This window comes from Rhinopithecus roxellana, chromosome 4 (genome assembly GCF_007565055.1).
Source record: "Rhinopithecus roxellana isolate Shanxi Qingling chromosome 4, ASM756505v1, whole genome shotgun sequence".
NCBI lineage: Eukaryota > Metazoa > Chordata > Mammalia > Primates > Cercopithecidae > Rhinopithecus > Rhinopithecus roxellana.
This window is the reverse complement of record NC_044552.1, coordinates 84,641,159-84,665,689: the sequence shown is the minus strand read 5'-3', so window position 1 is coordinate 84,665,689 and position 24,531 is coordinate 84,641,159. Positions and strand designations below refer to the sequence as shown.

The following is a 24,531-nucleotide window of genomic DNA, read 5'->3' as shown; positions in this document are numbered from 1 at the left end:
ACTCCTTCAAATGTGACTAAAGTGTATAAATAATGACGATTCATATCTCAGTGCTCATAGACATGGCCGGATGGTGATTTACAAATGAGATGATGTACCTAAGCTGTGTACTTGCCTTTGGGCAGCACCCTGCAATGTATGCTTATGGGGCAAATGACATTAAACCAATCACAGAGAAATTGATCCAGGCAAGAAGGCACCCTTAAACTCAAGCAAGACTGGATTGGCAGGACATATATCAGCCATACACAGGGTTTGATCAGAAAAGGTCCCTTTAGTTTTACTGAAGGCTTCTGTCTACCCATGCAATAGTAAACTATGTAGACCAATAGATAACCATATGCTTTTTTTTTTTTTCTCAAATCCATGTAGTTTTTTAGACATAAGATCAGCAATAACTACAATCTGTTCCACTTGTGGATAACTGTCATATTTGGTAAGGAAAACAAACATATAAGAAATTTTAGTATTTTTATTTTTAGAGGTCCATACATTTACAAAATTTATTTTTAAAATAAACTCATCATTTGTTGCTAAAGTTATTCTTTATAAGCCTGTTGACTTTTCTTTATCAAATGAAGATGTATTTTTCACACAGTTACATTATATATTGCATATGTGTATATGTATACAAACATATTTAAAAGACAATATTCTCAATATTTGAGAAGCTGTAGTATGATGGATGGGATCCTGCTGTCAGCAACCCAATTATATAGAAATTTGAATTATTTCAGATTACAGATTAACAATGGACATGGGATAACAGTCCACGGGAGACCATTAATATGAATGTATCCCATCTATAATTGGCCATGCCTTATACATCATTTTCTTGATCTACTGTCAGTCAGCTTGGCTTCAGCTTGCTTTTAACTAGGAGCACAGTACATCACATGAAGTACCTGGGAGGAAGTGGAAATCTCTACATTAAGTAAGAAAAAAATGCCTTTCGGGGAGGTAAGTAGTTACATTCTCTTCAGGCTTTCCTTTCATTAAAGGACTCACCATGAGATATGCAAAGAAAGAAACAAACAAAAATTAAAACCTTTTCCAATCTTCTAAAGTTACAAGTTAAAACTAGCAAGATTTCAAACTCATTCCAGAAGCCAAGCATGATAAGGACAAACCACAACGGAATGCTCTTGAGTGTGGACATCTGAGGAAGGTGAGACCAAAGGACTCTGAGGGGGCCCTGCGCAAAGCCAGTGAGGACCAAACCCAGAGACTCACTGCCGCTTCCCTTCCTCTCATTTCTATGAGGAAGATGTGGGTAGACCAAAAACGGGAATTCAACCTGAAGAGTACTTCCATACCATATGTCATATCCTGACTTAATACTTATTGTTGTCTTATTAATATTATTCATTTCCTACTTATTAAACTTCCATTCTGGTAACCTGTGTAAGAACGTAAGTAAGAGTATTTGGTGGGGATTTTTCTTGGTTTGTTTTGTGTGTATGTGTGTGTGTGTTTTTCTTGAGACAGGGTCTTGCTCTATCACCCAGGCTGGAGTGTAATGGCATCATCACTGTTCACTGAAGCTGCAAATTCCTGAGCTCAGGTGATCCTCCCGCCACAGCCTCCCAAGTAGCTAGGACTACAGGCATGCACCACCATACCCAGCGACTATGTTTAATTTTTTTTGTTGTTGTTATTGTTGTTGTTGTTGACAAGGTCTCACTACGTAGCTCAGATTGATCTTGAACTCCAGGCTCCAACACAATCCACTCACCTCAGCCTCTCACAGTGCTGAGATTACAGGCACGAACCACTCTGCATGACCCCTAAATAAGAGTATTTGACAGATAAAAACTACCCAAAGTCCAGGTCATCTCAGCATGCTGGGATATGGGGTAATATTGTGTGACACAAATTATCCTGAGAATTCATGTTCTAAGTATCATACTTAGAATCTGTAAAATACCCGCAATTTGCAAAATCATGTAGACCAACTTTTCCAGGAGACTGATTCAGAGAATATTCACTAGGAGCAATTTGGCTCAAATAAAACCTTGTCCCTACAGTTCTTCAGAAAATGCACGGGCTTGCTGAGAGAATGGCGATGATAGTGATGGTGGGACAAAAGGAGGAGACACAGAATAAGAAGGACTATGGAATGCACACAGTAAAAAAGTCAAGTAGGGCAAAGAGGGTTACGATAAAAGGTGCACCTTGTCTCATTCCTGCCCCACAGCCCTGTTCGCCAAAGATAACTTTCATCGCGTAGTTCAATCCTTCCAGAAACTTTCCATTTATATACATGCATACATGCTGTCTATGTATTGCGGATCCTCATTATTTGTGGATTTCATATTCGAGAATTTGTCTACTCAAAATTGATTTGTAACCTCTAAGTTAATACAGTACTTTTGAGGTCATTTGCAGACATGTGCTGACCAGCCAAAAATTTGAGTCTTCTCTCACATATGTTCCCAGCTAACACTGAACCAGGCTGAAAGGCCATCTAGCGTTCCTAAGCACAGGAAGGCTGTGATGTGCCTTATGGAGAAAATACATGTAAGATAAACGACATTCAGGTATGTGTTACAGATTGTGAGTTCAGTGTTAATGAATCAACAATATATATTAAATAATGTATCTTCAAACAGAAACACACATAAAACAAGGTTATGTATTGATCCATTGATGAAAATGTTATAACCAAAGGCTCACAGGACCTAACCCTGTATTTCCACTAGGACAATGAGTCAGTATTTGCTAATTCAGTATTTGCAGTGACTTTATGGAACAGAATGAGAACAACCTACTATGTGTGTATTTTTTTTTTTTTTTTTTTTTTTGTTGGAGACGGAGTCTCGCTCTGTCGCCCAGGCTGGAGTGCAGTGGCCGGATCTTAGCTCACTGCAAGCTCCGCCTCCTGGGTTTACGCCATTCTCCGGCCTCAGCCTCCCGAGTAGCTGGGACTACAGGCGCCCGCCACCTCGCCCAGCTAGTTTTTTGTATTTTTTTAGTAGAGACGGGGTTTCACCGTGTTAGCCAGGATGGTCTCGATCTCCTGACCTCGTGATCTGCCCGTCTCGGCCTCCCAAAGTATGTGTGTATTTTTAAATTTACTAAGTGGATACCTGTATGTGTTGTACATACTGGTTTACACCTTGATTTTTTTGTTGTTTTTTTTTCATTTTAGAAATCATGCTATACCATGTCATGCATATCCACCTCATTCTTTTCAAAGGATGCAGTTTTCCCTTGGACAGTTTTGCCATCATTGATTTAACTAGATGCTAGTAATATAGTTTTGTTTTTTCTAGACTTTTAAAATGACAAAACAATGTTTCAGGGAACATTCTTATGCTTACATCTTTGCAAACTATCTAAATTAAATAAATCTCTACATTAAAGAAAATTCTGGTTTCTGTGACAAATACATAACAGCTGTGGCTGTGTTTAGGAGGCATCAAAAAGTTTAACAAATTGATAGGTATCCTTTATCTGAAATGCTTGTGACCAGAAGTGTTTTGGCCTCCAGGTTTTTTTTGAAAATTTGAAATATTTTCATATACTTACTGGTTGAGCATCCCTAATCCAAAATCCAAAATTGGAAATGCTCCAATGAGCATTTCCTTTGAGAATCACACAAGCACTCAAAAAGTTATGTATTTTGGAATATTTTGGATTTCGGACTTTTGGATTAAGAACACTCAATCTGTACTACATAGGGTGCAGACTTGTCCTGAGTTTAATGTGGCTGAACAGCAGCACCACACTGAGGATGTTTAGCACACACCAAATAATTAGACTTCCTTTGGTATGTGAAGTCAGGGTTAAACAACTGCGGGGTCCCTTCATCTGAGGATCAATGGAAAATGGCCTGTGTTTGTATACAAATCTCCAAGACCAAAGGAGGCCTTTTTAAAAATAACTTTTAAGTTCAGGGGTACATGTGCAGGTTTGTTATATAGGTGAACTCATGTTACAGGGGTTTGTTGTACAGGTTTATTTTGTTACCCAGGTACTAAGCCTAGGACCCAACAGTTATTTTTTTCTGTTCCTCTCCCTCCTCCTAACCTCCACCTTCAAGTAGGCCCCAGTGTCTGTTGTTCCCTTCTTTGCATCCACGTGTTTTCATCATTTAGCTCCCACTTACAAGTGAGAACATGCAATATTTGGTTTTCTATTATTGTGTTAATTTGCTAAGGATGATGGCCTCCAGCTCCATCCATGTTCCTGCAAAGGATATAAGCTCATTCCTTTTTATGCCTGTGTAGCACAGGCATAAAATAAATGTACCACATTTTCTTTATCCAGTCTACCACTGATGGGCATTTAGTTTGACTCCATGTCTTTGCTATTGTGAATAGTGTTACAATGAACATACGTGTACATGTGTCTTAATGGTAGAACCATTTATATTCTTTTGGGTACATATCCAGTAATGGAATTTCTGGGTTGAATGGCAACTCTATGTTTAGCTCTTTGAGGAATCTTCACACTGCTTTCCACAATGATTGCACTAATTTACACTCCCACCAACAGGGTATAAGAGTTCCCTTTTCTCCACAATCTTGCCAGCATCTGTTATTTTTAGATGTTTTGATTATAGCCATTCTGACTGGTGTGAGATGGTATCTCATTGTGGTTTTGATTAGCATTTCTCCAATGATCAGTGACATTGAGCATTTTTTTCATATGCTTGTTGGCCACACATATATTTTGTTTTGAAAAGTGTTTGTTTGCTGGACTTAATGCCCGGGTGATGGGGTTGATCTGTGCAGCAAGCCACCGTGGCACACGTTTACCTATGTAACAAACCTGCACATCCTGCACATGTACCCTAGAACTTAAAATAAAAGTTGATAAAAATAAATAAATAAATGAATAAAGAATTAAAAAAAGAAAAGTGTCTGTTCATATCCCTTGCTCATTTTTAAAAAATGTTTAATGGGCAAAGGATATGTTTGCTTGTTTTTTACTCACAAAATGTTTGTTTTTTACTTGTAAATTTGGGAGGCCTTTTTAACATGCTCTTTATCTAGTAGGGCCAAACTAACCCTCTTCCCTAGGGTAAACAGCAATAGCCATGTATAATAACAAGGGGAATTGAGCCTCTACTGCCTTACATCCCCCTTCCCTTCCCTAAGCTGTGTTTGAGTAGTAAATGAAGTAGCTCTGAATCAGGACCATCAGCGTGGAGGTTAAGACAACTGAGAGAGAAGATTGTAGATATTCAAAAATTGTGGGAGTAATGAGTCATAGAGAATTGTTCATAAAAATAAATGAGAACCCTTCATTTTCTCCAGTCACCTCTCTGTCTCAAAAGTGTCTCAGATAAATAGGAAATGCCTGAAGAAGCACATACAGTACACTTCAACCTCTCAGTGCACATACATGACTCAGGCAGAAAATGGTCAATTACAGACCAACAATTTTAAATATCAAAATTCTTTTCTCCCTCATCATTCATTAATGAAACCATCACCTTTCTAATGATAATATTAACAATTAAAAAGCATATTAATATAGACAAAGAAATACGAGGAGAGGGAAACCAAATTCACGTTAATTTTAACCATTTTCTCTCTCACTCACACATACACACACACAATAGTGTGCTTGCAAAGCTGAAGATATGCCTCATCTCTGAAGCAGGGCAGGATTTTCAAGAGTTAGGGTCAAATCCTGCTGCTCCTACTTACATCTGTCTTGGTTCAGGCTCTTTGGGGCATATAAACAGAGTGCTAGGCCTGTTTAACATGGCAGATTTAAAGACTGCACAGATGTTTGTGCTTATTTGAATGTCTGGATGAATACATTTGCCCTGCCCTAATGAATTTACCAAGTGTAATGAAATTGTGTGTGAAATAGTAAATGTATTTGTGTGTGTGTGATGATGATGATGATTTTGGATTCCTCATGTAACATTTATATATACTCTTTCCCACTCCCACTTGCTTGATTTCAGGAAATATTTCTCACATTTTCAGATCTGGAAAGAAACCACAGTGCTGCAACTGAATGGGCTAAATACTAATTTGTTTCTTACTTGATCTATTCCTTTATTAGCTCCTTTAAAGATCAAGTCAATATATGGTTTAACTCCAAGAGAAACACCTTCTTCAGAATTTAACTTCTTTGGAAGAAAGAAAAGTCATAGAAATTACTATCTTTTGCCAGCTATTAAGAGTTTCTAAAAGGGAAAAATATTTTCCCTGTTAGTACTACAATGCTCATTTAAAGAATATTCTTCATGGAATAGTTGAACAAACAATAATATTTAAAATGAATGTCAATATTCATTTATTAAGAATTACAAAGTACCTTCGGTAGAGGAAGGTAAGTAAGGCAGGTCACAGATCTACAACCAAAGTCATTTCTATACAGGATTGACCACCATTGCTGGCTCCAATAGTACTTGATCCTGAGGAAGCTACTTAACATTTTTGCAGGCTGTTTTCACATCTAAAAAAGATAGCACTAGAGTCGGTCACCAAAGGTCCTTCCAGCTCTCTAATCCTATTACTTAAATGTGTCAAAGCAGTAGTTCCTGCTTTAAGAGTGTGCTTTTATCTATATACTCAAAAATAAGGAGATTATAAAATATGGCTTGATTTCCGAAGAAAAATCTTTTTGTTCCAGTTCAGAGAACTTGTACACACAACAGGAAATATCTGGCTGTATAATCTTGGCACCAAATAAAATGCTGTTGTTAAATAAATGTTACGCTAATTCAGTTATTCACTCATTTATTCACTGAACACATGTTTTTTCACATGTGTCTATTATTGCAGCATTTCCTCCTCTGAAGAGGCCATAGACTATTTGGTTAGAAAGTGTAAAAATTACTTTTTTTTTTTTTTTGCACCAGCAATTACATAAGGAGCTTTAACACTTTGTCTCCTTATTTCCACATTTATCAAATGGTTGGTGCTTAGAGGGGTTTACGATTTGCCCAAGGTCAAGGTCATACATATTCAGTGTGTGTGACTTCCAGAAAATTTCTCATTCCCTTTACTTTGGCTACAAAGTTGTGAGCCTTGGGTTAGGGCTCCATCTGCTTTTTAAAATTTACCCTGCACACTACTGTTAGAGAAATTCTCACAGTCTCACACACCAGGCAGCCTTCTACGTGATCATGCCTAAACTCTATCAGGGCCTTTGCAGTTGTCAAGACATCGTGTTATTTATCTCCCAATGTTGCCTTATCATAGCTCCAAATGTTGCCATTCCAAACTTTTTTTTTGACCAACCTAAACTTTTATTTATCATAACTCCAGGATTTCGTTATTCTCAATTACTTTCATCTTTCCCCTTCTCAGGGAAGGGGGTTCCTGAGGCTTTTTTATTTGTACAGACCTCCAGCTGCTTGGAGAAATAAAAAGTTAGCTTTACTCTGTTGATTCCTAATCTACCATTCTCCCTCTCTCTTTACCCATTTATTTATCAATTATGCAGCCTAATCTGTCTCTCCCTTCTCCCCTGCGAGCACTGTTTGGTGCCTTATCTCAAACTCTTTAGAACTGCTTGGCACTTACCAGCGTCTCTCTTAGAGACTGCAAGATTGCTTTCCAACCAGATATCCCTGGTTTCATTCGAGGCTCTCTAAATATCACCCTCTCTTCTGGAGTCCCCATCCCAGTTATACAGTGATACTTTTAGGGGCACCCCTTACCCTGCATGGTCCCTTTCAAAAAACTGATTGCTATGTCAGCACACCACCTAGTTGCTGGGTTGTTCTGGCCTTTTCTTCCAGGACATCATGTTTCCTATGAAATTGGATGTCCGCCTAACACATGGTACTGCAGATGCTATCAGCTCCTAGATGGCAAAGTTTTCTTCTAGGTTCTGGCCCCTCGCCTTATATCCTGGCTTTCCACATTATCATACATTTTCACTTATTTTCTTTGTAATACTTTTATCCTATTGCAATCCTTTGAGAGTCAGTTGTCCTGTGGATGTTGTATTTTCCTAGTTTTTTGTTTCTTTGTCTGTTTTGCAAATCTTTCTCTTCTCATCTCCCAAAATGCCAGTATTCCCTAAATCTCTGTCTGTACACTCTTCTCCAAGCACCTTATTTCTTCATTCATCACTCAACATTAGTAACTGATGATCCCCTGTCTTTCCCAAAGCCCAAACAGGCCACATGTCTACTTGTGCTTGTTCTTTACCTAAAACAGAATTAAGCATCTTCTGATTGGTCACAGTCACACTTGCTTGGAACCATGAACATTTTGATTCTTTCATCTCTTTTGCCAACCAGAAGCCAATGGAGAGCTAAGAACGCCAGTTCTCCCTTTGAATTTTCTCCTATTCTCCTTTTCTGCACATTCCCAGGGCTGACACTCCGGTCCAGGTCCTTGTCATGCTGCACTGCCACTCCACTGCCAGATGCTTACTGTAGAGCAACCACTAACTTTACATGTCACCCTTGAGACAGTATAAAAACATAACAGATTTATTGTGAATAGGTCTTTTAAATATATTATCACATGCTTTAGAAATCTATATTAAGATTGCAGTGTGGAAAGGGAATTTGAATCAACAAGAAACAAACAAACAAAAAGAATAGGTATTTGCCTTTAATCTTTTGTGGAGAAAAAAAGTACAATCCTTCATTGATGACAACTGTAAATTATGACAGCTACCCTTCAATTAGAGGAATATTCTGTCTTCTCCAATACAACGTGATAGTTTGATTATTCTTATTTACGGTTGTCTAGGCTACCTCACTTAGTGCCATCTATAAATGTATTTTTATTATCCACTTCCTGCCCTGAAGCCTGGAATAAAACTCCATACCCACTAGCTCTGGAAAACAGCTCTCAGCAGCATGACCCAACTAGTTTAGGAAATGTAATTTGTAAAGTAGCTCATCAAGTCCAATACTGGATGTAAAAGATCTGGAACCATGTAAGGGAATCTTTCCTGCTAGAGATACTGTGAAACTCTAACTTCCAATTTCAGCGGAATGACTGGGGCCATTCTATTGAGTGAAAGGAATAATGGGCTACTGAAGCATTGGTAGCCTGAACTGCTCTCTAGGCGTCCACACGATTGGTACAAATATGACGACTACATAGTTTTCTTTCCTACTATGCTTCCTGTCCTAACTTTGGAAGAATTGCAGGACGATCTCAGTGCACAAGTAAAGTAGGACCTATGTAACTAGGGTAGCTGGTTCATTTGGGAAGATCCTAACCCATCTCATTTTGTTTATTCCTTGATGGATCTGAAGCTAAGGGAACTTAACTGGGTTTCTTCTAGAGAAAAATACTTGAATGCAAATTTGAATGTTCGAGCTTGTTAAAACTGTTTCCCCAAAACAAACTGTAATTTCTTCTATGTCAAGGACTAGATGAGTAAGAGTAGGTGCTCCTTGGGTTCAGGATCCTATCTTGAAGGTTCTAAGTGAGTTCCCAAATGTCATTTGGATTGCCAATCAAATTCTCTGCCTTTTCCATTTGACATACCAAACCAGAACTATAGGATTTTATCATCAGGCATGATAAACTTAAAATTAGTTTAATCTCACTTTGAAATTCTTTAACCTGACTGCTGATCTAGGTCTGAAATCCATTTGAAGTACGTAGTCTTTAAAAAATGGACAAAAAGCACCTTAGAGATTGCAATGAACACACATTTTTAACACTTTTTGACCTTAGCTGCACTGGGAAGTACCACTCTTAGTTGAATAAAAAAGCCATTTTCCACATGACTGGAGAAAGTTGAACAAATGGAAGAAGTGTTTCCAAAGTGTTTCCAAGTGTTCAATATTTGAGTGTCCACTGCATATTGTGTTCTTGGAAGGCTAGGTATAATATTTTCCTTCCATGTACTAGAATTAAGTGAACAATATTAGAAGCTTAAAGTTATACTGAAAATAGGCCGGGTGCGGTGGCTCAAGCCTGTAATCCCAGCACTTTGGGAGGCTGAGACGGGCGGATCACAAGGTCAGGAGATCGAGACCATCCTGGCTAACCCGGTGAAACCCCGTCTCTACTAAAAAATACAAAAAACTAGCCGGGCGAGGTGGCGGGCGCCTGTAGTCCCAGCTACTCGGGAGGCTGAGGCAGGAGAATGGCGTAAACCTGGGAGGCGGAGCTTGCAGTGAGCTGAGATCCGGCCACTGCACTCCAGCCTGGGCGACAGAGCGAGACTCCGTCTCAAAAAAAAAAAGTTATACTGAAAATAGACACCTCATTTTGCTAAAAAACAACAACTTTTTGGTTTATACTATTGTTCTTAACCCATTTAGGGAGAAAGAAAATAACACCTCCAAACAAAGTATTATGAAAGAGCATTGGTTTCTTTCTTATTTTTTAAAATACTTTGGAGCAAATTAAACATACTCAGAATGTTTTATTAACTAGAACATTTAGTTTAACTAGTTTAATTACCACTGTTTAGAAATTACTATGATCAGTGGGAACTCCTGTGTTTGGTCTCAGTGTGGGAATGCCCTGAGCAGAACGCCCACTTGCACAGGCAGCTGAACGCTGAGCTCCAAAGTTTCCCAAGGGGTCAAGAGAACTGGCAATCAGCAGTTCTGTACATGGTGATCCTGGAGTTTACCTTGTAAATCCCTTCAAAAGGAGCAATAGCTAAATGCCACTGGAGAAAGGCCAACCTTTGCTTTTATCCTAAGTCAATTCAGAGAGATGGTTTTTGAGGCTTAGTAAATAGTAAACGAATATCCTTCTAGATAAAAATTTCTTGAGGGAATATGCTATGTCTTATTTATGTTAAGCCCTATAGTTCCTACTCTAGGGCCTTACACTTAGCAAGAGGTCAGGTTATTAAACAAACACTGAAGAATTATATCCTAATTTTATAAACCAGAAAGTTGAGAAATGTAGCCAATGACTCAAAACACGGGGAGAAGAATCTAAATTCTCAACTCCATCCAATCCTCCTAGATTCATTCAGGTGTGAGAGAAAACAGGTTTAGAGAAATAGAAGCCTTAAACTTGTTTTCCATTCTAGAAAAGGTTATGAGAATCACTTTAACAAGGCCTATGCTTTGGAAAAATTTTCAACCAGAAAAAAATGCAGGTAGTTTTCTATCTCCTATGTACTCCTATGATACATTTGCATTTTGAGGCTGTGCTTTAACCTCTCAATAAAACAGAAAAAGTACAGCTCTGTGATGCCAGATTATAGATCTATTCTTGGCTCACTGAGTAAAGAAACTCTTAATGATTATAACAGCCACTGGGGTAAATATTTTTGACTGATATTTAACGATGTTACAAATATATTTGGACTTATTTATTGTATATTTTTCTATAATAATTCCACATGGCATAAAAACGAATTTCTAACTTATTTCTTAACTATATACTTCCAAAGTATATAGTCAACTTCTAAAGTAGTCAACTTCCAAAATGGAAGGTATAATCTTTTAAAAATTATTCTGAATATCTGACTATTGCCAAATTTCAGAAATAATATATAGATATTAGAAAACTTCAGTAATTTTAAGACTTCACTCCTTATTTTCTAAGAAATTTGAGCATAACTAAAACCCCAAGAAAAATAGGGTTCTCCCCTTATACTTTTAAAATCCACATTTTCTACAAGTCTCTATTAATTACCATAGAGCAATATGTAAATTAGGTACCCAGTCTACTTAGGCAGTACACTCTTAGAGCATGTAATTAGAAATTCAATGCGTCTCTTAAGAACAGACAGCTTTCGGAGGAAGAAAAAGCAACATTTTGTACAAACAAATGGGGAGAAACACCATTCCAGAAAGGCAGAAGCACAGAAAGAAAGGAAAAAAAAAAAATTCCTTGATACTAGGTTATAAGGAATTTAAACTATAATTCATTTATTCAACAAACATTTATTGTGCATACACTATATTGCTAAGAGCTATACAAGACCCCAAAGTAGTTTTTGTAATGACTCTACCCATCTGGTATGAGGAGCCCTGGGCCCACACATACCATCCACAATCAAGATTATAGTGGCCTAAGCTCCTTAGTTTAATTAGGTCCCACTTGTCAATTCTTGGTTTTGCTTCAGTTGCTTTTGGGGACTTAGTCAAAAATTCTTTGCCAAGGCTGATGTTGAGAAAACTATTTCTTAGGTTTTCTTCTAGGATTTTTCTAGTTTGCAGTCTTATATTTAAGTCTTTAATCCAACTTGAGATAATTTCGTATATGGTGAAAGGTAGGGGTCCAGTTTCATTCTTCTGCATATGGCTAGCCAGTTATCCCAGCACCATTTATTGAACAGGTAGACCTTTCCCCATTACTTGCTTTTGTTGGCCTTGCTGAAGATCAGATCATAAGTGTGCCACTTTATTTCTGAGTTTTCTATTCTGTTCCATTGGTCTATGTGTCTGTTTTTGTACGAGTACCACACTGTTTTGGTTGGTATAGCCTTTTATAGTTTCAAGTCAGATAGTGATGACTCCAGTTTTTTGTTTGTTTGTTTGTTTTTGTTCTTGTTTTTTGTTTTTTTTTTGTTGTTGTTGTTGTTTGTTTTTTTTTGCTTAGGATGCTTTGGCTATTTGGGTTCTTTTCTGGTTCCATATGAATGTTAGAATAGTTTTATCTAATTCTGTGAAGAATGAGGTTGTAGTTTGATAGGAATAACATTGAACCTGTAAATTGCTTTGGGCAGTGTGGCCATGTTAACAATATTGACTCTTCCAATCCATGAGCATGGAATGCTCTTCCATTTATTTGTGTCATCTCTGATTTGTAAACAGACAACTTACAAAATGGGAGAAAATATTCACAGTCTATGCATCTGACAAAGGTCTAACATCCAAAGTCTATGAACTTAAACACATCAACAAGCAAAAAACAACCCCATTAAAAAGTGGGCAAAGGACATGAACAGACAATTCTCAAAAGAAGACATATGAGCAGCCCCCAAGCATATGAAAAAATGCTCAAATCAAAACCACAGTGAGATACCATCTCATACCATCAGAATGATTATTATTAAAAAGTCAAAAAACAACAGATGCTGGTGAGACTGCAGAGAAGAGGGACCACTTATACACTGTTAGTGGGAATGTAAATTAGTTGAGCCCCTGTGGAAAGCAGTTTGGAGATTTCTCAAAGAACTTAAAATAGAACTACCATTTCACTCAGCAATCCCATTACTGGGTATATACCCAAAGGAAACAGACCATTACACCAAAAAGACACACACACTCATATGTTCATTGCCATGCTGCTCACAATAGCAAAGACATGGAATCAACCTAGGTGCCCATCAATGGTGGATTGGATTAAAAAAAAAAAAAAGGTACATATACACCATAGAATTCTATGCAGCCACTAAAAAGAATGAAACCATGTCCTTTACAGCAACATGGATGTAGCTGGAAGCCATAGTCCTAAGCGAATTAATGGAAGAAAAGAAAACCAAGTACCGCATGTTCTCACTTATAAGTGTGAGATAAATACTGAGCACATATAGACATAAACATGGGAACAATGGACACTTGGGACTACTAGAAGCGGGAGGAAGGGAAGAGCCACAGGTTGAAAAACTACCTATTGGGTACTACGCTCACTACCTGGATGCAATATACCCATGTAACAAACCTGCACAAGTACGCCCTTTATCTAAAATAAAAGTCGATTTTTTAAAAAAAGAAAAAAACCTGGCCAGGCGCGGTGGCTCACGCCTGTAATCCCAGCACTTTGGGACGCCGAGGAGGGCGGATAACGAGGTTAGGAGATCGAGACCATCCTGGCTAAAACGATGAAACCCCGTCTCTACTAAAAATACAAAAACAAAATTAGCCCGGCGAGGTGGTGGGCGTCTGTAGTACCAGCTACTCGGGAGGCTGAGGCAGGAGAATGGCGTGAACCCGGGAGGCGGAGCTTGCAGTGAGCCGAGATCGCGCCACTGCACTCCAGCCTGGGCGATAGCGCGAGACTCGGGACTCATCTCAAAAAAAGAAGAAGAAAGAAGAAAGAAGAAGGAGAAGGAGGAGAAGGAGGAGAAGGAGGAAGAAGAGGAGGGGGAGGAGGAGGAGGAAGAGGAGGAGGAGGAAGAAGAAGAAGAAGAAAAAGAAAATATCTAACAGGCAAAGTAAAGGAAATAAAATATAGTGGCTAAGCATGTGTGGCTCTCAGCCAACCTGCCTTGGTTCAAAGCACTGTTCTGCTATTAACTCAGTAGCTGACTTTGGACAAGTTACTAAACCGCCCCCTACTTTGGTATTCTGGTTTGCTAAAAGGGAGATTATAACACTAATATTACTTATTGGGGTTATTCTGAGGAATAAAAGAATTAATGTGTATAAAGCATTTAGAACAATGTCCAGCACATAATCAATAATTAAAATGACTATTATTTGTGATAAAAAAAATCTTCTCTATGACTTTATTCTCTCTTGATTTTCCTTTTAGCCTTGTATTTCCTTGTAGCTAGTGTCCAATCTCCCTTTTATTCTTGCCAAACTAACTGAACATATGGCCTAAATATGCTGTTTCCTCTCCTCACTTCTGATTCATTTCTCAGCTAACAGCAATCTGCCTCTGCCCTCACTGCTTCACTGAAGGTTAACACTGATGAGGTTATCAAATCACTGAAGAATTCCACATTGCCAGATTCAATGGTAATTTCTGATGGGTCTTTATCTTACTGAACCACTCTCTACATTTCAGACCCTTAGTTTCCACAACCTTGAACATCTTTTTGTCTAGTGTTTCCTTACAGCCTGTCATTCCTTGTTTCCTTTGCTCATCAATTAAATGTTGGTATTCTCCAGATTTCCATCCTTGACCGCCTACCCTTAATCTTTATTTGCTTTCCTCATGATTTTAACTCTTGTCTGTTTTTTTATGTCTTTTAAATCATCATCTAAGAGCTACTGTACATTTATAGTTGGAATTCCCACAGGCACCGAAAGCTCAGCATTTCCAAAGCTAAACTCATTGTATCACCCCTGCAATTCGCCAACCTGTTGTTCCACCTGTATTGAGTTCAGTTAATAGCACCACTATTTATCCAACCACCTAATCCAATAATCTGGAAATAACAAATCTGTATCTTTTAATCTTCCACATTCAATCATTCACTAACACATTTCAACTCTATTGTCATACTTTTCCCCCATCTTCACTACCACTGCCCCAGTCTAAGTCCTAATTATCTCTTGCTTAAGTTGGAACAATAGTTTTAAAATTTAACCGCTACCTCCAGTTTTGTCTCCCTCAAGCCATCACTGATAGAACTAGTAGAGTGACCAATCTAAAATGGAAATCCAATGACATTACCTGCCTAAATCCTATCTTCCTCAAAGATTGCCCATCACATAGAGGATAAAATCCTAGACCTTTATCATATAAATACAGCCTTCTACCATATTGTGTCTATTTTTCCCTCTAGTTTCAATGACAGCCACCATGCTAAGTGTGAATATGTATATATTAAACATTATGTACACATATACAATCCATATAATATCATAACAGCTTGAAGTAATATTTTAATCCTATTTTATAGATTAAGAAACTGTTACTGATATTTTCTAGATTAAGAAACTGGTACCTGTATAGTAAAAGTAATGTTGATCATTAAATCTAAATCTCTCATATTCTCCAATGGATTTCTTTGAGGTCAGGTCCACATTGTTCCTTTCTTTGAAGCACCAGCATCTAGCACATTGCCTGGCATACACAATGGCTGTTAATCAAATGTTAAACTAAATTGACTGTTTAAAAAGAGAAGTGATGGATTATAACATTATCATTAGATTATGCAGCCACTGACTGAAGAAGGAATAGGGATTCTAGAATTACCTCACAGGTACAATAAATGACAACAATGACCACTATGACTGAGTTTGTAAAAAGTGTATATCTCTTCATCATGTAAAAATTTAATAATCTTTCAAATTATGAGATAAGCTCTATATTATCAAGAGTAAATTTAACATTCTTTTCATTTCTAAATTGCATTTTATTCCAGTGTCTTTTACTTTTAGAGGATCAAAACAAAGGGAAATAGACATATTTGCACTAACACATATTCTCTGCTAAAAGATACAGTATGTATGTGCTCATGTTGCACTTGTATTTGTATGAGTATGAAATATATATGCACAATACACAAATGTATATGATGAAAAACTTCAAGCTATTTTTAAGTTTAGAAATTGATGACTTTAATAACATTTAGGAAGCTCATTCTTCAGACACACTGATTGCAAAGGATTAAAAGATCACCTGAAACCCTGAGACCATTAAAGAATTTCATTAATTATGAAAAAAAATGCAGATGTGTGGCCAATCTTTCTCTCAGGTTGCAACCAAATAAAACTTCAAATAACGCACTCATAAATGGCTGAAGGAAAAGGAAATTAAAATGAAAACACATACATATTAAACATAACTATGAGCTGTGGCTGTTCAACAATTGGGCTTCAAGTAGTTTCACACCATTGGGCCAGGATAAAACATGCTCTGCTGGCATTTTCGTCTGCCAAAATAGCCATTTGCAATTAAAAATTAAAACTGGCACTACTTCTTTGCAAGCAGTTTTCAGAAGGCTGCTGGCTATCTTTCTTGTTTATAGTTTTTTTTTGTATCAGTCCTTCATTTCATTTTGAAATACCCTTTTCATTTTTTTCCTTTTAGGCTATCATATTCCAAGTACTAATATTTTAACATTTTTCAACATTTCTAATTGTAACATGGTCCTCAAGTACAATAGCATCGTTTAGATTTCTAAAGACTAATTAGAAGAGTACGGAAGATTTTATATATCAGCACAGTATAAAGTAGTATAACTTCTGTGAGGCCTCTGTAGACTTAAGAGAAATCAGTGATTTTTTTAAAGGAATGCAGGAGCAAAAAGAATATGTAAACATCAGTCTCTACAGACATAAACTTAATTCAGAATAGAATATATATGTACATAGTAAAGTAATTCATTAGGTCTAATTGAGTCTGACACATAGAATGGCCAACAGAGTAAAATTTCATCTTCCACAAGGGAACTAATAGTATATTTTGGAGATCTGGGGTGTCAGTAAATGAATCAGCATGTATGCATGGAGCATCTTTTATGTGACAGGCAGTGTTCTGGGTGCTGGTGATATAATAGTGAATAAGACAGAAACCCTTGCCTTTGAAGAATTGGGGGTCAGGGAGGAGACAAGCAATAAACAGATCCTCCTCCAAGCAGAGGAGGAGTGATGTATTCTGTTAAGTCTTTAGAAAGATCACTGTGGGCCAGGTGCTGTGGCTCATGCCTGTAATCCCAGCATTTTGGGAGGCTGAGGTGGGCAGATCACTTGAGGTCGGAGTATGAGACCAGCCTGGCCAACATAGCGAAACCCCGTCTCTACTAAAAATGCAAAAACAATTAGCCAGGTATGGTGGTGCAAGTCTGTAATCCCAGCTACTCAGGAGGCTGAGGCAGCAAAATCGCTTGAACTCGGGAAGCTGAGGTTGCAGTGAGCTGAGATCGCACCACTGCACTCCAGCCTGGGCAACAGACTGAGGCTCCATCTCAAACAAACAAAAAGAAAGAAAGAAAGAAAGATAACTTTGGCTACTATGTAACACAGAGACCTTGGGGATTTAGGAATTAAGTTAAAGCAACTAGTTAAGAGGCAACCCTCAAGCTCACAGAAGAGGAAGGGAAATGATAAAAAGATCAGGTTACTTCTTATTCCAAATACTCCTTCTCTTTTATGATAGTATTTTAGACTCTCTACAGTATCCTCCACCATCTCGGATCACAGACACGATTGTGCCCATATCACAGATGAAGATTTGGAGACCCAGAAGTGTGAGATGACTTACAGAATTAATTAGTGGCAAAACTGCAAGCAAAGCACTAATCTCCTACTTCTAGTCCTTTTAAATGAATCGTCAGTGTCTTACTTCTAAGAAAACTGAAAAGACTTGGTAGTTCTTTCAGCTTCGGCTCACCCCGAAGCTCCTCTGTGGAAGGCTTATAAGGAAAATTATTTACTTACTCAATTAAGCAAGCATTTATGGAGCGTCTACTAGACATGAGGCACCTTGTTAGGCACTTAATATTTAGAAATAAGTAGAAATTTCACTGTATGGACGCTTGCTCTTGTGGGAGAGACAGACCAAGCAGCCCATGATGACGGTACAATGGGGGAAGCACCCTTATGATGACATTGGTAGAGTGCCATGGAACCTGAAACAAGGGGTACTTAACTCATCCTGGCAGAGGGAAGGGAACTGTTTGGAAATATGCCCAAGAGGAAGTGATCTTTGAACTGTACTTTTTGAGAAACATTAGGAGTTTAATAGCAAGGGTGCAAGATGTGGGGAGAATCCAAGAAAACAGCATGAGCAAACACATGGTGGTGAGACACAGGGTAGAGCAGTACAGTAAGAGTGGGGCTTAGAGTGCATATTAGAGGGGAGTAGTTACATAGGAGTCTATGCCCTGAGGGTCTTGTGTGAACTCTTCCAAGGAATCTGGAATCTAATCTACACTACTGTGTCCATTTTCCCAAGTCTTAACCACTCCTCAGTCCACTTGAATCATATTTATGACCCTTAGCACCCCACTGAAGCTGCAGCAGCAAAGGCCACCAGTGACCTCCTTCATAAGAAATCCAATGAAATCTTACCTAACTTTTCTAGTTCTTTCTGCAGCACTGGAAACTGCTGGCCATAACCTTTTTTCCATATGCATCTTCCTTTACTTTCATGAAAATAAGATCCCCTGGATTTTCCCTTGGCCTTTGGGTTGCTGTCAAGCTTTTCCCAGGTTCTTCCATTGGTTCTTACTTTTTCATCCACTGCTTGGTGTCGGTGTTCCTCAGTCTCTGGCCTCCACTATGCCCTCATTCACTCTATACATTCTTTGGACTATCTCATTTTTTCTACTTATTGCTTTAATTACCACAAAACTGACAGAGGCTTTCAAAGCTAAATATCTGGTTAGATATTTAGATTAAACTCCAGATTTGTAAATGAATCCATTCCTTCAAAAATATTTTATTGAGTGTTCTCTATGTGCCAGAAATAGTTCTGGTTGCTGATCCAACATGGTTGGAAATAGACTGTGCCTCGTTCACTGCTATGTTCCCACCACTTACAATCTCCACCCGAATGACTCACAAACATCTAAAACCCAACATGTTCAAATCTGAACCCATTATATTCACCAGAATATGTGCCCTTCACTCTTTGTCCCATATATTAGTGAACGGCACTTCCATTCCTCAAATCAACCAAGTCAGAATCATCTTCCTCATACCACATGTCAGACTGGTGAAAACAATCTGCAAATTTTATCTCCTTAACATTTCTTTGGTTAAACTCCTCCTTCTCATCTCCACAGTTACTGCCTTAGTTCCTTAGGAAATCATCTCTCATCTTTCTAGTATGATCCACAGCATATAGTAGATAGTCAACAGACATTCACAGAATAAGTATATGAATAAATGAACACAACAATGAATGGAAAACTCACACAATTGCTATCATCTCCTTATAGGCCATATTGACTCCATTTTGCACTCCGATTTATTTACTGAACTAATGAAAGGCAGATCTTTCCAAAATTTATATCTGATTATGTCATTCCCCTGATTTTCACCATTCAATGCCCACTATTGCCTATACGATAAATACCAGATTCTATGGTCAGCAGCTGAAGCTATCCAAGAGATTGGTTACTTGCCTTTTGCTCTATCTTCTTTTCTTGTGGCTTTCTTCACCCTGAAAATACTTAACAGCACCTAGAATTACTGTGCTGATTCACAACCCCATATCTTTACTCAAGCTGTTTTCTCTGTCAAGATTGTTCATTCCCTCCTGCTGTGCCCACCTGAAAATTAACTACTCATTTGTGGAAACTCAGCTTACACCTCACTTCCCCTTTGAAGCCTGTGCTGACATTTCTGCCCAGGCTTCACTTCGTAACCTCTCTTTCTAAGCACACCAATAACATTGTTTCACGCTTGTTCACAGGCTTGTAGTAGTCCTTTGCTGGAGTCTTTCCCTTCCTCCAGAGTGGAGGCCTTTGCCTTGTTAATTTGGGAATTAGCACATATTACACACTCCAATACTTGTAGATGGATAAATAGATGAAGGAGTAGGTGATGAGAGTCATGGAAATATTTTAGGCAAGGGGATGATATGATAAGATTTGCATTTTACGAACAATACTATGATGTTAGAGCAGAGAGAAAGCTGAGAACAGAAGCCAGACGATCAGGCAGGAGAATATTACAAACCATCCAATAGAGAGGTAAGAAACAGAATGGAATAGAAGTAGTAAAGAAGAAAAGGGAATGTATTTGAAAAATACCTATAAAGTAAACAAACAGTATTTAATGACCATTTGCCTGACCAGAGGGAGTAACTATGAGAAAAAGGATGACTTCAGAGCTCCTAGCGTGGGTGACTTCTTCTTGTCTCCTTGTTTAATATCTATAAATTTGCACCCATAGCATTAAGTCAGACAAAGATACATTAAGCAAAGTGATCAATTACATATATCTACAACACCGTTTCCCATGTAATTTCGCAGAACCACATTTGTTGCATCAGTGCAAATTTATATACGAAGCCCCATCCTGTGTTCCTCTACTACCCTCATTATTCTTCAAAATTTTCCCTAAACAAGGAAGAATTAAAAAGGGACAAACAACATTCGAGGCAATGAGTCACCTCATGTTTGAACAGCACACTAGTAAAATGAAGAAAAGTTGAAGACAGGAAATATGGCTGTCAGGTAAATCCTAAAGAACGGTAAGGGCAAGGATCTCCTAATCCCCACTAATTTAAAAAGTTTGAGGGAAAGTATTTGAAGTAGGTCACCCCTTGCCCTGTCCAGTCATCCTATCAATAGGCTAGGATATGTACTCTTGAAAAGACATTTTATACCCCTAAAATACCATTATAATAATTATTTTTGCATAAATAATAGAAATTTATATTTACCTCAAGCATAACTTTAAACATGCTTTTCTTGTTTCTTGGCAGTGAAAACACTGGTCGACCAAGTAAATTCATCCCTGAAGTACCTCATTAATCACAGTGCACTTGTTCTTGGCAAGAACCTTAATATGCTACAAAAACTGTTATTAAAGTAAGATTTGGGGATTCCCAGACTGACAAGGAATTAGTTAATTACACCTCTCTCGAAATTATTTTCTTGGGGTCTAGTTAAACTTACAGCATAAAGCAACTTGGATAAATGAATGTAATGCGTAAAGTCTGGCTATTCTAAAGCTCATTTAAAATCACAAGCAGCAACTGCCAAAGATGGCCTCTTTCCCCAGGGTCTGCTTAGTTGTGCACAATCCTCCCAGAAGATGATACTATCCATTCCCTCTTTGTGCTAATGTGGATCTAGCACCCCTATCTAATTGCTGAGGCATTACAGTTTCAGACTCCAAAATATATAATGCAAAACTTCACATTACATCTATTAAGTACATAATTTATTTCCTATCTACCACTAAAGATACTGCTAGACTGATAAAGCTTGGTGGATAGAGAAGTATACAACCTTGAACCTTTGGAAAAATCATTTATCAATGTTTTAAAATTCTGTAAGCCCATACAAACCTGTTAACACCAATATATGGAAAAGAAAATGTTGCGTTGCAAGTTCTCATTCATGTTCAAGAACAAGTTAGGAGATGCAAAGTATGTGCACCAACCAAGGCTTTCTTTAACTCTCTCTGAATATACAATGCATAATATACCAAAAATGAAAGACTAGAAATGGTATCATACTTAAAATTCAAAGCCATACATATTTTAAGCATACAGTTGTAAAGAAAAAATCATAATCTATACAGTACATATTTGCTACCAAATTGAGCATCATAATTGCTAAATTATTTCAGTATATTCTGACAGGTCAAAATAATTTACCAGGCTTATTAAGTAATATGTTTAATTATATATCAGTTCAGAGGAGATTAATATGAAAAGTGTCAGTAGCATTTCTCTATCATTATCCTAACCACATTTAAATAAATGTGAATCTTACATAAAAGTTATACTTTTTGATGTAATACTGATGCAACACAACTGTTCTCCTTGTGTGCATTGTAAAACGGAAAGTTGGCTGGAATATTCCGCCTAATGTTACATGTTCACATCAATCAGAAACTGTAAAATTTTCCAGATACCAGAGACCCACAGATTGTAGACTCCACCAATTTCCTGACTCCTATGTGGTCGAATTCCAGGTTCACCTAGTTACAAAACCAGCCCTTCTTCCACGTTATTTCAAAACACGTTTCTGGTGTTGATGCTAATTCTACACCCCCGGAGAGAGTTATGTATGGATGACACAACTTATCTCTAAAAGAAACCTAGTCCGTGTGCTCAAAACTTATTTTACTAGGAAACAAGGAATGTATCAGCGAGTATCTGCAACTTTCTCTACTGGTCTTCTAAGGTTGATGTCTTTATATTTCATCTTAACAAAAAAGAAGCAGAAATAATGATACTAAAAAGAGAGGAAGCAAAAGGAGAAGAGGAAGAAAAAAAGAATTAGACATGAGGTAACATTGTAAAAACAACCTTAAAATGCCCAGATAAACGTGACTCTAATAGGAGACTGAATGAATGGACTTTGTGGGAAAAACAGTAGTAAACTTTAAAGCCACTGAAAGGTTTTAAATGCCTAAGGGAAAAATAAACATTTGCTTCCAATCATTTTCTCATTAAGCATTCTCTGCTAGATGGAGAAGGCTTACTTAAAACACACACACACACACACACACACACACACACACACACACACACACTTTGACTCCGCGCCACAAATGGGGACTTAATCCACTGCCTGATTTCTGTCCGAGGCGACCCATTTGCGCTTCTGCTATCGCACCTCTGCCCGCGTTCCTGCGCCCCAGGTTCCCAGCTGCCTCCCTGCCCGCTGCAGCGCGGGAGCCTTGCTTCGCCTGGCCTGCTAGCCTCCTCTAGACCTTGGCCACCTTCTCCGTGGCAGGAAGGGCTACATGCACTGACAGATTTTCCGTTGGTGGTGGCTGGGTGGTGGCGAGGCGTGTTTCCGGGCGCACTTAAAACCTAGCAGCTCTCTCCACCAAGTAGCAGCTTCCCCTATTCCGCCCCTAGGACTGAGGACCTAGCCCTCGGCGCCCCCTCACTCCTCCTGGTCCTACCCAGCCATCACCTCCTAACCTCCCCAATGTACTCTCAAGCCTCACACGGGCGCCTGTCCTCCCTTTGCATTCCCTAGCTCCCGGGCGCCCCGTTCGGTTGAAGTTTACGTATCTTGGGACCTAATTGCTCCCAATTATCCGCGCAGCCTAAGTCCCGCGTCTGCCTGGCTCCCACCCCGGGAGCCTGAAGCTACCGGGCAGTTCATTGGGTGTCCTCGGGGAAATGGTTCAAGCTGTAGAGATGGGAGAAGTGGGGCTGGGGGAAGGGAGAGGCTCCAGAAGGAAGACCACGAACACGTGCGAAGAAATAAAAGCCACCACGTGTGCACGCGCGCGGGGCCCAAGGGCGCGAGCGCGGAGCACGCCCCAGGGGGCCAGGGACAGTGGTCCCCTGGAGCGGGCATAGCAGGGGGCGCGGGTACTCACACGAAAGCGTGGTAGATGAACGCCCAGCCGCGGGGTCTCTCCAGCACGTTGTACAGGTAGTTCTGCACCCGCCGGTACTTGACGTTGCGCCGGCAGCTCTGGCTACTCGTGTAAGAGAGCGGCTTCCCCAGCAGGCTCATCCGGGCCCCCTGCTTGCCCCGGCGGCTCTCCCTCAGGCCACCGCCGCCGCCACCGAGCGTGGCCGCGCGGGTGCCCAGCAGTAGCAGGCCGTCGCCCCTGGCGGCTGCCGAGTTCAGCAGCACCCTGCCCCGGCCCGACTCCACATCCTTCATGCCGCTGCCCAAGCGCCCCCCGCCCGCCGCCGCCGCCGCTGCGCCGCTCTTCACCCAGAGCCCGGCGGCGCCGCCCTCCTCTCCTCCCGCGTGGTGGCGGGGCATGGCATCACCACGGGCACCGCGAGGGGGCCGCCAGCGCCTGCGGCGGGGGCAGCGGCCTCATGTGCGCCGGCGGGTTTCAAAGAGGAAGCCGGCGGCCGACGGGGCGCCCGCCAGCCAGAGACCTCTGAGCCGGGGGCGGGGAAGCAGGCAGCCAGCAAACCGCCCGGGCTTCGGGGCGGGAAAGGAGGGGCTGCAGAGGAGGCCGAGGAGTCCCGATTTCTAACAGCCTTTAGCTTCGAATTCTAAATCCGGACCTGTTTGGGGCGTCACTTTGAGAGGGTTTCTCTTTCTCCCTCATTCCCGCGACTACCACTCCCTCCTTCCCAAAGTGCCCCCGGGGACGGAGTGGGGGAGTGCGGGGCGCTCCGAGGCGCGCTCCCACGCGCGCACACCCAGCCCCAGGCTTCCCCTTTCTTCCCTCTCTCCACTCCCCACGCCTTGCAGTGAACCGACTCCAGAAGCCCCTCTCCGAGGCGCGAGTTTGGTTTGGTTGTGGCAGGGGCTTTGCAGCTGTCCGGAAGGTGAAATCAGCCTCGTGTCCTGAGGAGAAACTGGAGACGCAGGTCGCTGTGCTCTCCCGCTGCTACGTCGCTGCGCCGGATCCTGCCATCCTTCCGCAAGGGG

General features: G+C 39.9%; 1 protein-coding gene and 1 long non-coding RNA gene across 3 annotated transcripts in view; both read right to left on the bottom strand.

Moving 5' to 3' along the window:
- Positions 1-15,607, bottom strand: part of LOC104668647 — a 46,888-nt gene extending 31,281 nt beyond the window's left edge. Inside the window, exons 1-2 of the long non-coding RNA XR_748858.2 lie at positions 15,487-15,607; positions 6,283-6,423 (exon numbers count right to left, since the gene is read on the bottom strand). This is a non-coding gene — a long non-coding RNA (uncharacterized LOC104668647). The remainder of the gene's footprint in view (positions 1-6,282; positions 6,424-15,486) is intronic.
- The window catches only part of KCNQ5 (potassium voltage-gated channel subfamily Q member 5), a 609,909-nt gene extending 585,898 nt beyond the window's left edge, over positions 1-24,011 (bottom strand). For both annotated transcript variants that reach the window (XM_030929123.1, XM_030929124.1), the window contains exon 1: positions 23,510-24,011. In XM_030929123.1, the coding sequence (XP_030784983.1) occupies positions 23,510-23,907 (398 nt within the window). In that variant the 5' untranslated portion in view covers positions 23,908-24,011. The remainder of the gene's footprint in view (positions 1-23,509) is intronic.
- Between the last annotated feature and the right edge of the window lie 520 nt (positions 24,012-24,531).